General features: G+C 44.2%; 2 protein-coding genes and 1 long non-coding RNA gene across 6 annotated transcripts in view; 1 reads left to right on the top strand and 2 right to left on the bottom strand.

The window, feature by feature from the left end:
* Positions 1 to 4,288: 4,288 nt before the first annotated feature.
* The window catches only part of MOB3B (MOB kinase activator 3B), a 190,484-nt gene continuing 180,250 nt past the window's right edge, over positions 4,289 to 14,522 (top strand). Inside the window, exons 1-2 of one of the 3 annotated variants that reach the window (XM_077912202.1) lie at positions 4,313 to 4,425; positions 10,024 to 10,161. The gene's annotated coding sequence lies outside the window, so the exon portion shown is untranslated. Of the gene's footprint in view, positions 4,426 to 4,706; positions 4,817 to 10,023; positions 10,162 to 14,522 lie in introns of those variants that run through there. The other 2 variants (XM_077912201.1, XM_077912204.1) reach the window with 2 other exon arrangements.
* Positions 7,170 to 9,480, bottom strand: IFNK (interferon kappa). The gene is made up of 2 exons (XM_077912205.1): positions 8,776 to 9,480; positions 7,170 to 7,508 (listed from the first exon to the last, which is right to left on the bottom strand). The coding sequence occupies exon 1, from the start codon at positions 9,404 to 9,406 to the stop codon at positions 8,777 to 8,779; it is 630 nt and encodes a 209-aa protein (XP_077768331.1). The 5' UTR covers positions 9,407 to 9,480; the 3' UTR covers positions 7,170 to 7,508; position 8,776.
* LOC144322329 (uncharacterized) overlaps positions 13,824 to 14,522 on the bottom strand; it is a 40,615-nt gene continuing 39,916 nt past the window's right edge. For both annotated transcript variants that reach the window (XR_013387967.1, XR_013387966.1), the window contains exon 2: positions 13,824 to 14,189. This is a non-coding gene — a long non-coding RNA (uncharacterized LOC144322329). The remainder of the gene's footprint in view (positions 14,190 to 14,522) is intronic.

The following is a 14,522-nucleotide window of genomic DNA, read 5'->3' as shown; positions in this document are numbered from 1 at the left end:
TAGCCTCTTCTACACCTTCCCCTCATGGTCTTCTTGTATTGCTAGTTGTATTTCTCTTACTAATTTGTAAGCATCTTGAAGGCAAGATCGCAGGCAGCCTATTGCCGCCTGATAATGGCAGGGGAGTGTGAGGGTTCCATCTATGGATTTAAGTCACACTGCCAAGTCTAAAACCTGCCTACATGATGTACAAGCTGCATGACCTTGGGCAAGTTCCCTCACCTTTCTGGTCTATAATTTCTTCACCTGTATTTACTACATAGGGATCTTGTGAGAATTAAACGAGATATACTTATCAAGCAACTGGCATATTATAGGTGCTGCTTAGTAGACATTAAGTATTTGCAATACCTCTAATGACTTCTCTTCATTAATTAATTCAACACATATTTGAGTGCCATATTAGTCTATTCAGGCTGGTGTAACAAAATACCATAGACTGGATGGCTTAAATGATAGACATTTATTTCTCATAGTTTTGGGGACTGGGGAGTCCAAGATCATGATGCCGATCATGAATCATGATCGATTCATTGATCATGAATCAATTTGATTCCCAGTGAGAGCCTTGTTGGCTTACAAATGGCCACCTTCTCACCATGTCCTCACATGGCAGAGAGAGAACAATCTCTCTTTTCTTGTTTCTTCTTATAAAGCCATTAATCTTATCGTGAAGACACTACTCTTATCACTCCATTTAATCCTAATTACCTCTTAATGGCTCAGTGTCCAAATACCATCACATTGAGAGATAGGGCTTCTACATCTGCATTTGGTGGTAGAGGGAGGTGGGATATAATTCAGTCCATAGCAATTATCCATACATTTATTGAGCTAGCCCAAGGGTAGAGTAATAAACAAAATAAATAAAAACCCATGTCATGTGGATTACTTTCTAGTGGAAAGAGTAGATGGATGTGGTAGACAGAATAATGGCCCCCCACAATCCCACACCTTTACCACAATCCCACACCTTTATCTCCATAACCTGTGTTATCCACACATGTTCCATTACATGGCAAGGAGGAATTGGCCTTGTGGGTGGAGTTAAGGTCCCTAATCAGCTGACTTTCACAGAGGGAGATAATCCTGGATTATTTGGCTGGGCTTGGTATAATCCCAAGGGCCTTTATAAGTGGAAGAGGGAAGAAGAAAGGGCAGAGTGAAGAAAATGAAATGTTGGCTGCTGTTGCAGATTTTGAAGATGGAGAAAGGGGATCACAGCCTAAGGTACATGGGCAGCCTCCAGAAACCAGTAAAAACAGGGAAACTGATTCTTTCTCCCCTATAGACTTCAAAAAGTAACACAGCCCTGCTGATACCAATGAGACCTGTGTTGAATGTCTAACCTCTGGAACTATAGATAATAATTTGTATTCTTGTACATCATTAAGTTTGTGGTGCTTTGTTTCAGCAGCCTTAGAAAACTAACACAGGTTAGTTTTATATATAACAGGTTATACCTCTCTAAATATTAGATGGCAATAAATTCTGTGGAGAAAATTGGAGCAGGGAATATGGATGGGGAGTGTTAGAAGGGGAAAGTGATTATAATTTTAAGTAGAGTTGAAAGAGGAGCCCAAGGAGGATTTGGAGTAATAAGCTGACAAAATAAGATGACACTTTTACTGGAATCACATGGACTGCTCTATGTGGGGGACAAGGTGGAAGCAAGAGGGCCAGTTAGAAGGTTATTATAGTAATCCTAGCTACAGGTATTTGTGGCTTGGACTGAGATGGTAGAAACAGATGTCAGTGTTTGGATATCTTTTGAAAGTAAAGCCAATGAGATTTGCTGGTAGATTAGAAGTGGAACAGAAAAGGAGAAAAGTAAAAAATGATTCCATGGTTTGGGGCTTTAAGCCAATGAAAGGTTGGAGAGGCTGTTCACGGAGATGGGGAAGACAGCAGTGGAGCAAATTTGAGGAAGAGGATTGGTGTGGGTGGGATGGACATTTGGTATCTGAATCCTTCCCTTCCCCTAGTCTTTCCCTTCAGATTGTGTTTCCCTACAAACAAAGAACCTTACACATAAGGAATAATAGCCAGTGAGAAAAGGATCGTGTTCAATTCGTGATGGAGCCAGTTAGTTTCCTATAAAATACCTAAGGAAAGCTCTGATAAAAAAAATTAAAAAATAAAAAATAAAAAAAATAAAAAAGGCTGGACTGGAGAATGAGGTATAGCCCAGGACACTACAGATGAAATGTTTATGCCCTCCCAAAATTCATCTGTTGAATCCTATCCCCCAGTGTGATGGTATTGGGAGATGGAGCTTCTGGGAGGTAATCAGTCATGAGGGTAGATGCCTTAGGAATGGGATTAGTGTCTTTATAAAAGAGGTTTGAGAAAGCTCCCTGCCCCTTTTTGCCTTGTGAGGACCCAGTGAAAAGCTGTCTATGAGAAAGCAAGCCCTCACCAAATACTGAATCTGCTGGCAACTTGATCTTGGACTTCTTAGCCTCCAGAACTGTGAGAAATGCCCTTCTGTTTTGGGGAAGCTCCCAACCTTTGTTGTAGTAGCCTGACAAGACAAAGACACAAGACGACCGAAGAGGGCTTAAATCTAAATGCTGGCCCTTCAGAGCACATTGTGAAGGTTGAGCCATCCCTCTCCATCCAGCCCACCAGGTCACAGGCAGAGAAGCTGGGCCAGAGAGTAGGCAAGAGCTGCGGCACCATTCACCACACTGACTCCACTCACTGATGAAAATTATCCAGGAAATACTAATAGCTCCCTCCCAATCACAAGATTTACCATTTCTCCCCAGGGAAGAAGTCACTCAAGGGGTGGAAATGGGATGAAAGTTCTCTTTTCCCACAGGCAAAGCTGAAAAGCAAGGAGAGAGGCAGAGACAGTTCCATTAAGGCCTATTGATTAGAATTGAATGCCCTGTTCACCCTGCTTGCCCTGCTCATCTGTACCCTGGAGCATGAGCCCTATCTCCAAGGGCAGAAGTTGGATCTCAATGTTCTGCTTTAGTTTCTGAGTCAAGAAACCTTATTTTTCCTCTCTTGACAGGACAGAAAAGATCTTGTCATAGGAATTGTTAAGCAGACAACAGACTTCCTGATTAGAGACTGGTGAGTGAAAGGGAAGGACAATTAAAGGTAAACTGGGGTAATTAAGAGATACTTCCATCCTGATTGTTCTGGATGATGAAGAGTGTTCTGATTGCCATGAGGCCATAGGGACAAGAGGAGCTTTAAAAGCAGTGACTAGGGTTTGAGGCAGTTTGGAAATGAAATTGCATTACTCGATAATCAATAGAATCATTGATTAATGGCTGTATATTTGTATCTATGTCCCCCCTCATGTTTGCGTCTCATACTCACAATCTCCAATACCTTTGCATTGCCCAAGTGGCACAGAATTAAATGGCATCACTTAATCCAGTGTTGATATCATTTGACCATGACTATTTGTTAAATATCTCTTACAATATGAGAAATAACTTGATAGAAGCCATGTGTGTGTGGTTTTAGAGGTTCTCATTTAGTAGGTGTCAAAGCCACTTTTATGGAGGAGGCTGTTAATCACCTACCCTATTTCTACTTAATATATTTCCACACCTCCTGGCACTTGGGTGGCTCAGTTGGTTAAGCATCAGGTCATGATCTCAGGATCCTGGGATCAAGCCCCTACTCCCGGCTGCCGGTTCAGTGGGGAGTCGGCTTCTCCCTCTCCCTCTGCCCTTCCCCTCACCCCTCCTTGTGCAGCTCTCTCAAATAAATAAATAAACAAACAAATAAAATCATGTGTGTATTTCAATACCTCTTTCAAGTGTCTAGTTAGAATCGTAAAATGCAATACTTAGCCATTTGGTACTCCTCCATCAACACGTGTTAAGGTGCTATAGAGGAATAAAGAGATGTGGAAGGCATTATTTTCCTTAGGAAGCTCCTGTCTAGTGACTCCTCTTACTAAGAGTGTCGGAAGATCTTGGAGAAGGTGATTTCCCCTTCTGATGCGCTACCTCCCTCTCCGCGCTGGTGGGAGGGTCTGCCGTGCCGCGAGGCTGGGAGCCCGCGTGCACCGCGCGGTGCCCCCCGCCCCGGCCCCCGCCCCCCATCCTCTGCGGGAGGCAAGTGGAGCCTCCCCGCGACCTGACTTGCCTCGCCCACGGAGCTGCCATTTCGCGGGCGGCCGCCAGGGGGCTCCCCCCCCCCGCCCCGCTCGGCGCCCCCGCGCGAGGGCCGCACGCCGGCGCCTGCGGGGGCTACTCGGGAGCGGCGGCGGCCGGAGCTCCAGCCCCGCGCCCGCCCGCCCGCCCGCCCGCCCGCGCGCTCCTGGCCGCCGCGCGCGCCATCCGGATCCGCAGCCGTCGCCCGCCCCGGCTCGCCCTGGTCCTCGGGAGCCGGCCGCGGCTGGCCCGGCGCAGGAGCCTGCAGGGAGGGCCGCGGGCTGGCGGTCCGAGCCCCACGGTGAGTGAGCGCCGCGCGGGGCCGGGGGCCGGGGGCCGGGAGCGGGCGCACCTGGGGGCCGCGCTCCGGGGCCGCGCTCGTCCGGGGCCGCCCCTGCCCGCGCGCGCCCTTCCCGGGCGGGGCCGGTCCGCAGCCGGGGCCCCGGGGCCGTCCCGAGCGCAGGGCGCCTGCCGCGGGTCCGTCGGGCTGCGGGCGGGCGGCGGGAGACAAACTTTTTGCGAAAGTGCGCGCGGGCGGGAGCGGGGCGCGGGGCGCGGGGCGGGGCGGGGCGCGGGGCGCGGGGCGGGCAGCGGAGGGGGGGCGGGGACCCCGCGGGCCCCAGCTGTCAAACACGCGTCCCGCCGGCCGTCCTCGCCGCCCGCGGACCCCTCGGACTTCGGGAGCCTGGCAAGTGAGTCCCGCCGTCCCCTTCCTTCTCCCGCCTTCCCGCCGCCTCCCACCCGGCCTCCCCGCAGGGGCCGCGGCACCGAGCCCGTGGGATGGGACGAGCGGCCTTTTGTTCCCCCGCGGCTCCCCCATTGTTTGCCTCCGCAACACCCGGCGGGACTCGCGGAGAGAAGGGCGCCCCCCGCCCCCGTCAGGGGAGCCCGAGCCCCGCGGGGCCGCCGCACCCCGGCCCGAGGCTAGAGGGCGGAGGGGGGCGGGCGGGGGCGGAGGGGGCCGAGGGGGGCCGAGGGGGGCGGGCGGCTGCGCACCGCCGACCTCCGACGCGCCGCTGTCCGCAGGCGGGAGGGGCGAGCTCCGGGCCGCGCCGGGTGTCCGCGGCTCCCGCGTGGGCCTCGCCCGCCGCCCCCCGCCCCCCGCCCCCCGCCCCTCGCCCCCCGCAGCCGGCGTCGGGGCCCTCGCGGCGGGACAGAGGCCGAGGCCCGGGTCTGCGGAGCTCCGCGGGCTGCTCCACAGGCGACGGTGCGGAAGGAAGTAACCCGGGGAGCCTCGAGACTTTGCCTGGAAGCCGCGGGGAGGTGGCTCCCCGAGCCTGAACGCGGGATGTCGACGTGGGCCGGGGCCCCAAGCCGGAGTCCCGGGTCCGCTGTCAGCGCTTGGAAGGCAGACCCGGAGGACCCGGGGCGGCCGCGGCTGGGGGCGATGCTCACGGTCCCAAGTCCTTGCGAACCAGGGGTTTGGGGCAGCCCCCGAGGTTCCCTGGGGGTGCCCCTGCTGGATCATAGGGAGCCCTGTTTCTGTGCCTTCCTTCACCATTACATGCTTCCACATCGTGCTTCTGTTTTAGGGGGGGTGGATTATTGAAGAGGAGGGCAAAAGCGAAGCAGCCGGCCTGGGAAGGCAGGGTCCCCGCGGGGTGCCTGGAGAGGCCCTTTGCCTGTTGAGGGGAGGCCAAGCCTGTGCACCTGTTAGATCCTATGCACGCTCAGCCTTACTAGACCAGCGTTGCCAGCTTTTTCTGATGGAGGCGCAATCATCGCCCAGGCACACTCTTTTCACCCTCTACCTGTTGGTCCCTTCCCCAAGCCTGGGGAGGGAGGAAGCCAGCTTCCATGGAAATGCTTGTGACCTGCGTAACCCACTCGGGCATTTTAAGTGGGAGCTCTTCAGTTCTAGGAGTTTTCCCTTTACCTGACGTAACAGAAATTTGAGTTCCATTCAATAAATAGAAAAACAGAGGAGACTGCTAAGTCAGGAAGGTGGACACAGAGCACTTTCTCTGGCGATTTCTGGATTTTATCGGTGGGACGAACAAAAGAAAAAAAAGCAAAATCTTTGAGGCACTGGGAGATACTTTACAAACATTTCATTATGAAAATGATGCCTAAGGAAAGATTCCTTTGAAATTTAGCAGCAGAAGCAGCAGGAAAGAAGCAATGAGGCTGACTTGGGTTGCTCAAGAAATGCCCAAAGGCATCATTAGCAAAGTGAAAGGGCAGTGTTTGTCCCAGTCTACCCCAGTAAGGAAAACAGGATAATTGTAGTGGAAGATGAGCTTGTACAGTTTCTTTAATTTTAGAATTAACCTCCCCTTCCCCGAATCACTGTAGAAAAAATAGAAAATACAGAGAAGTAAAAATGAAAGCAAAAGAAAGGGAGATATTATAAACAGGGCCCCAATGAATAGTGATTTCCTTGAATAAATTTCTGGAGCTAGTATAGCTAGGTTGAAAGAGTTAATGCACTTTTTAAAGCATATTTAAGATTGTCCTGTAGGAAAGTTGTGCCACTTTACCCGCTCTCTAACAATATACAAGAGGATATTTTCCCCCTGTATCCTGCACCCCACTCATGCTCTGTATTATAATTACCCTTTTTTGTTTCTGCTGAAGGATGAGAGGGGGGTATCCTCTTGTCTTCTTTTGTATTTCCTTAACCACAAATAAGACTAAACATTTTTCTTGTTGTTGTTAGTATTTATTCTTTTATGATGATATCAGTTTATGCCCTTAACCTATTTTTTTTTTTCCAGTGGGAACATTCTCCTTTTTCTGATTAGAGGTGCTCCTGATAAAAGCATACTGTTCTGACTTCTGACCCTGCCCATGTAATTGGACAATCTTTATTGACTCAAAGTGCCAATTCTCTTCCTTCTAGCATAGTAAACATTTGGCAAGACTGCAACCATAAATTACTAAAATAACTGACATGATCTCGGTAGAGTTATTAGGGAGACTATGCAAAAGCATTGTTAGAAAAATTGTAGGAAAATACTGAGTGTATATTTTCTGCTTAGTAGTTTGCATGCCCCAACATCTTTACAGTTTATGGTGCCTCTTCCTGTCTCTCCCCACCCCCCCACCCATTTAGGACAACTCTGTTGATGAGTTGTTTTTACTAAAAGGATTTTAATAACTCATTTTATTTACATTCCTTCCATTGATAACCAGTATACCATCATCCACAACTTTTAATTTTTGGCTGAAATCTGCCTCAGTTTTATAAGATTTTTTCTATTTGGATTTACCATTTGAGCCCTGTACTTGAATGAACTTTGAATATAAACAGTTCAGTAGCTGGCCTTTGAAACAGGATAACAGGAGAGGTTTCTCAGTGGTGGAACCAGGTGCATTCTTTGTGCATTTGCATCTGGGTAGCCACAAATCTTTATATTAATTCTTGCTTGAAGGTACATGATTCTGAAATGGGATGAAGGAAAGAGGAAGAGAAAATTAATCTCAGTTGGATAATGGATTAATGCAGATGAAGGATCACACATGAAAATTTAATAATCTAGGTAATCTGGGATACCTGGATGGTCAGTAGTTGAGCGTCTGCCTTTGGCTCAGGTCACGATCCCAGAGTCCTGGGATGAGTTCTGCATCGGACTCCCTGAGAGGAGCCCGCTTCTCCCCCTGCCTATGTCTTTGCCTCTCTCTGTGTGTATCTCATGAATAAATAAATCAAATCTTTAAAAAAATAATAATCTAGGTAATCTGGATATAAGATAATTTCTAAAAAGATAAACTGTAGTAAAGTGTCATGTATTATTATAACTAGTTTACTCAACAGAAATTGGCTTTCTAAATGGGAAAATCCAATGTGAAATATGATTGTAGATACTTCATCTCAGGCATTTAAAAAATACAGAGGAAAAAAAATAAATAAAAAGTACAGAGAAACAATGAAAGGCAGATATTATACTTTTATGCAGCATTTTCCATGCACTTGGGTGTAGAAATCAAATAGTAGGCAGTGGGAATGAACTGTGTTTTCCACATAAGAATCATTGGCTCTCAAAGGATGAATGAGAACTTAATGGCCATCTAATTCAACCATCTGATATCACTGAGGATCTTCATTCTCTTAAAATAATAACATGCCATCCTACAAACTGTATCATTTCAAACAAACCAAACTGAGAAGCAAATAGGGCAGAAATTTCAACTTTTTTTTTTTTTTGAGGCAAGGGTAGAAAGGGAAGGTTTTAACTCTATGAAAACTTGTAGAATAAGCTCCTTTAACATGCTCAACTTTCACAGAATAAACTGCCTTGGCAGTATGACAGTTAAAATCATTGAGGTGTTACATTTTACAGCATTTTCTCATTCATATCCTCCAGCCATTGGCTTGACAAAGTCAAAGGCAGTAGAGCAAAGCAAATATAAAATAGCAAAAGGAAAGAGGAAGGAAAGAGGAGAATATGGAGAGGTTTTTTTTTTTTCCTTTAAAACTATCTTCAGAACTTTCTAACAAGACTATTGGTACACAGCAGATGGTTGGCATCCCTCTTAAAAAAGGTGGATGTAGCTGATGTCTCAAGGCCAACTTTAGAGACAGTAAACATTACCTAAATCACTGCCACTCCAACGGAGGGTAGGCTTAGGGCTAGCCTAATTAATTTCTTAAAAGAAGATGAAGGAGAAGATGTTGGAGAGAAGTGGAACTTTAATTATAAAAATATACCTTATTTTTTCCTGAGCAGTGGTGCGAATTTCTGAAAGTAGTAGTAGAAGCATCTTCTGATTTCCACTCGGATGATCTCCCAGGCACAGTGGCTGTATTTCTTTTCTTTCAGGAAGTTGTCTATCCTATTGAAATATCTCCTAAGTTCTAGATTGCTTAGCTGGGGGACCGTAGCTTCTGAGTGGTTTATCCCATCCTCTTCCATCTCTTTTGAGTCATCCTCTTCTTTCTCCTCTTCCTCCAAGCATCGTTCCGCGTATTGCAGCTGTTGATCAAGTCCGATTTGGATTTGTTTCAGATAATCATTTTCCCAAGTGGATTTGAAGGTGTACTGACTGAAAATGTTGAAGGCTTGTATAGACATTTCATAGAAGGCCTCCACGATGTATCTTTTCACAGGCTGGGTGTGTGATAGGATCTCTTGGGGCAACTCAAAAGCTTTGATTTCTCTTAAGCACTCTACAGGAAATGAATTGCTCATACTGCTCAGAAGTCTCAGATTTTGCCAGGTGACTTTCCTCAGGTGAAAATGTAGCAAGTTACAGTCCAGGGAGAGCACGCCAGTGATGAGCAGACCCACCAGGCATGCAGGCCACAAACACTTGCGAATCACATCAGGCTTAGTGCTCATTTTTTTCCCTTAAGCTAAAAAATCCACCAGACTCAAGGTTGACAATGATGTTTGAGGTCTTAAGGATTCCTTCATGTGCCTCTTATACACCTGAATAATCTTCAGTGGGGAGGAGTTTTCTTAGTTCTCAGTTTATGGTTCTCAGAGTTTCAGTCCCTTTCCTTTGCCTCTGAGGTTTGTTATGACATTGGGTGAGTACACTGACTTTAGAAATGCTAATCTCTTTCTTTAAAATGAGCAAAGCATTACCATTGTATTACCTTAGTTGCCTGGATGACCCATCCCAGTCCTATAGAATTGTCATAACAAGATCGATGCATAGTATTTCAGAAAGAACTGAAGTTTCTGACTCTATACACTCATTTGTTCAAGACTATTACCTAAGAGAGCAATCTATTTAAAAAAATGTGTTGTGTTTCTTTTAATCTGGCTGGGTAGCCAAACATTTTCTCTCATTGAGTTAATCATAGACATTGACCAAATGACTTTAATTATTTGATTGCAGGGCCACCAGAACATAACGTAGTTTACGTTTCTCTAATCTTGTAAAATTAAGTTTCTCTATTTGGATATTTTATTTTTTTCTTTCTTTTCTTTTCTTTTCTTTTTAATTTGAGAGAATGTGAGACAGCACAGAAGGAGAGGGAGAAGCAGAGTCCCCACTGAGCAGGGAGCCCAATGTGGGGGCTCAATCCCAGGACCCTGAGATCATGACCTGAGCTGGAGGCAGACGCTTAACCGACTGAGCCACCCAGGTACCCTGGGTATTTTCTCTTTATTTTATTTTCCCAGGTCTCAAAAAAGATGAAAAGCAGAGTTGGTCAATTGAGCATGGCACTTACCAAATAAAAGAGTAAGCTACGTTGCTTTTCTGTTGTCATTAGAAAATATTGATACTCTCCCACTATCCTTTCCTTTGGTCAAACCCAATCTAGCACTTCCCATGGCTGCCTAACATTTCATATGCCTCCCATACCTGTTACAGAAGTCCTCAAGGAAGTTGTATATTGGAGAATATTTTTCTGCTTCATTAGCTTCTCTCATAGTGTCATGCATTTTCCTTACTTTCAGATATGGTTTAGATAGGATTTTAAAACATTGCCTTGGCTGTCTTTTCTTCTTTTTGGAGGTTCTGAATGCTGTAAAGATTCTTGTTCATTCCTATTTGTTTTTCACTGAGGAGGTACTTCACATCTGGACCACTATTACTGTGATAATGATGGCTAATCCATCATTTTTGGTTTTCCTTTTGTTTGATCAAAAATGATCTTCTTCTGGTTATGTTCAAGCCAGGTGCATTCCTTTGCCCAGGAACTTAATTATCATCTTAAAACAAGGCTAGCTTAATTATTAACTTAACAAAGAAATATATTAATTTTTAATAAACTCATTTTAGAATGGTAACGTAAAAGCAAGCACGGTTCCATAAATATGACAGACTGTGATTGCAAGTTTAGCTTTTTTAAAAGTTCTTATCTAAATCAGTTCATTGCACCAAAGGCAAACTATGGACAGTGGGATTTTTTTTTTTTTAAATCCTGGCTTTTTGGACAGGCTTTCTATGGATAGAAAACTTACTACATATATTACTCTATCTGTGTTTTCTCTAAATTCTGATTTCATATATTTTATGAGATGACCAACCTGGAAAAATAATTTGGAAAATGACCCTTTTATATTTTATCACTATAGGATAGTAAGTTGATACAACTCTCCTAGAGAGTAAAATGATGATACGTATCAAAGGTCTTAAAAATATACATGGTCTTTGACTCAGCAGTTTCTTCTCTAGGAAGTTATCCCTGAGAAATAGTGATGGACATCTTTTAAAGACTTAGCTGTCAGGAAGTTTATCGCAGAAAAAACTGAAAACAATTTAAATGTTAAGCAATAGGTAGTTGGTTAAGTAATTCATCAGTAGAAACTTTCTATGAAAGCATTAAATATTGTGGTGTGGGAATGTATTTGGCCATTGGATAAGTTCACTTTGTAGTTGAAAACCAAGCTTCCATGGTAGTATACAGAGTCTGATAGCATATATGTGCAGAAGAAATCTAGAAGTGTATATGCTACAAATATTTCCTGACTAGGAGAATAATTATTATTTTTAGTGATTTTTATTTTTATATTTTTGTTTTCCTCATTTTTTTTAGTTTTCTGTAATCAGCTAGTATTTAATAAGGCAGAACTATTTTTTTAAAAAGATTTTATTTATTTATGCATGAGAGACACAGAGAGAAAAAGAGGCAGAGAGACCCAGGCAGAGGGAGAAACAGGCTCCATGCAGGAAACCTGACACGGGACTCGATCCCCGGTCTCCAGGATCACACCCCGGGTTGAAGGCGGCGCTAAACCGCTGAGCCACCGGGGCTGCCCAAGGCAGAGCTATTTTTAAAACAACATACATTAAAACAAATTAGGGGCACCCCGGTACCTTATTCAGTTAAATGTCTTCTTCAGCTCAGGTCTTGATCTCAGGGCTCTGGGATGGAGCCCCAAGTGAGCTCCCTGCTCAGCAGAGAATCTGCTTCTCCCTCTCCCTTTACCTACCCCCCCCTTCATATTCTCTTTATCATGTTCTCTCTCCAGTGTTGTCTCTCAAATAAATAAAATCTTTTTTAAAAAAGAAAAAAAAACTATTATGTGTTTTGCAATGTGACCAATAAATACTACTTTATTTACTTAAAATTTCCATTCCAGGATACCTTCAAAGGAAATGTGAATTTACCCCAAGACTCAGTTCTCATTCCATAGAATAACATAGAGTATGTGGGAAGATAGTGTAATATTCTTGCAACTTCTCAATAAAAATATATATGCTTTTATATATATATGTATATTTATAATTAAAGAGTCTATAAAGTACAAAACGCCTCTGAAGGCGATGCCTGCTTATGTATCTCACATAACTTCTTTCATCGTAAAACTTATTACATCGTCCTAGGCAGAACTGTTTGTTTCTCTTTTGGGCTTTTTTTTTTTACAATGCTCTGTCCGCCTTCATTGTGGCTTTTTAAAATGGATAATTGAGTAAGTGTTGGTTTCCCAATTTTATATATTTCCCGTTCCCCTACCCACTCAGAATGCTTAGACTGCTTTGCAGTTATTTGGGACAGATCACCCTTACTAACTAAACTAAGAGACTGTTCAATTGAATTACTATGCTAAGAGGTTCTGCTCATAGGTGATAGAGGTGACTACAGATTTGGCTGTCATCACTATCTTGAAGGCCCCTGTATTTTCTGCCATGTACAGCTTTGTCATTTTATCCTGCTCCCCCCAAATTTCCTCCCTTTATCGTCGTTCCATGTCACATCCTCATTTATTCAAAACTGTATTTTTAGCTAGTACCACATGCCAATTACTGGGTTGGGTCTTAAAGATGGAAGAATAAAGAGTCCACAATTGAAGAAGCAGGCATATTCTGAGTGTTTTAGAGGGAAGGAGTAATTCATAGGTCTTCCCTATAGCATGGACCTCATCCCTATGTGAATACTGTAAATGTTAATTGATGCTGATAGTGACACTATTCATGACAAAGAAGGAAAGATGATTGACGTGCATATCTTCCCCTCTTCCACTGTTAGCTTTTTAAAAGTTCTTATCTATGCCTGATTTTGCAAATAAAAATACAGAACGCCCATGCAGTATTTGGGAGGTACCTATACAAGAAAAAGGTCACTTGTCATTTACCCCAAATTCAAATTTAACTGGGTGTCCCATTATTTTACCTGACAACCCTATCCACCAGACAAACTCCTTTGGACCTCTTAGAGTAGAACTCAGACATGAAGCCCTTCACACAGAACTTTTCCTCTGCTAGTAAGTCGTTCACCTCATACAGAGGTACATTCAGTTGCATTACTCTGTGCTGGCTTTACTTGTGTGCATGTCCCTAAAAACTGTGCACAGCACACTCCAGAGAGGTACCTGCCATACTAAAAATATTATGTGTGCACGCATATGTGTACACACACATATACAAATTGCTCTCATCAGGAGCATTATTGGATGATCAGTCATTGGTTTTGCCTCTGGTAAAAGCCATGCCACATGAGTATATTTCAAAATAACAGGAAAATTAGAAAGAATGACAGTGTAAGGAAATATTTTTATCCCAAAATTTGTCTATTATAACTGTTCCATCTGTCATTAGCAGTCTGTATGTTGCCTGGCTAATGATATTTCCACAATATCTACTCTTATTTCTCTAGCATGTCTTGAGATCATTTGTATTTGGTTAGACTTTCCTCAGAGGGAAAGCTGATTAGCAGGGGCTGCTCTGTTGTTGATAGAACTGTGTAAAGCCCATATGGATTATAAGGTGAACAGTAATGGGCAAGACACAATTTGTTTGACAAAATGGAGATGAGACATTTCAGTCTAGACAGAATTGTTGTGATTCAGCTCAGGAGCATTTAGTATTTTCTGGTAAGATTTATTGCTCTCCATGAAAAGGCAACTTTCAAAACAAGGTGAGAGTAACATGTTCATCATCTGTGTTACTCAGTACATGGAAGTAGATCGTTTCATTTGTGGGGTCAGAAGGTGATTGAGCCTAAAAGAAAGCTCTGAGATGGGAAGCTGAGCATCCATTCCTGGTGTTATCTTCCCTAGAGTATGCAGATGATGGTGACCACAGAGTTGTGTGCAGCTGTTTTAGCTTCAGACCAACCCTGAAGCTCCAAGTTGGTGTTTTGCTCATCTCCCTTCCTCCCACATTGGGGTCAGCCTCTCCCATGGTCTTCTGGTCCTCTTCTTGGTTGTTTTTTTAATGATGTACCTGATGTAGAAATTTGTAATGACTACACAGGTAGTATATGGGAATGTTTTTATAGTAAAAATTCAAACACTTCAGATAAAGGGAAAGCTCTGCTTACCAGCTCAGCCTCATGCCATGCCACTGTCTGCCCTGTGATAACTGGTTATTAGTTTGATATGTATCCTTATTTGATATCTGTTTCCCCACTAAACACTAAGTTCTGTGAGCATAGTGCAACAAGTGGTTTGTTAGCTGCCTTCTCTTAAATGTCCAGCAAGACCTTACAGCGATTGAGAGAGAACTGGATCACTTCCATGAATGATATGTGGCACAGTAGTAGGGAGATTTGTATAT

The sequence above is a fragment of the Canis aureus genome, chromosome 10 (assembly GCF_053574225.1).
Source record: "Canis aureus isolate CA01 chromosome 10, VMU_Caureus_v.1.0, whole genome shotgun sequence".
Taxonomy (NCBI): Eukaryota; Metazoa; Chordata; class Mammalia; order Carnivora; family Canidae; genus Canis; species Canis aureus.
This window is presented reverse-complemented; position numbering and strand designations above follow the sequence as displayed.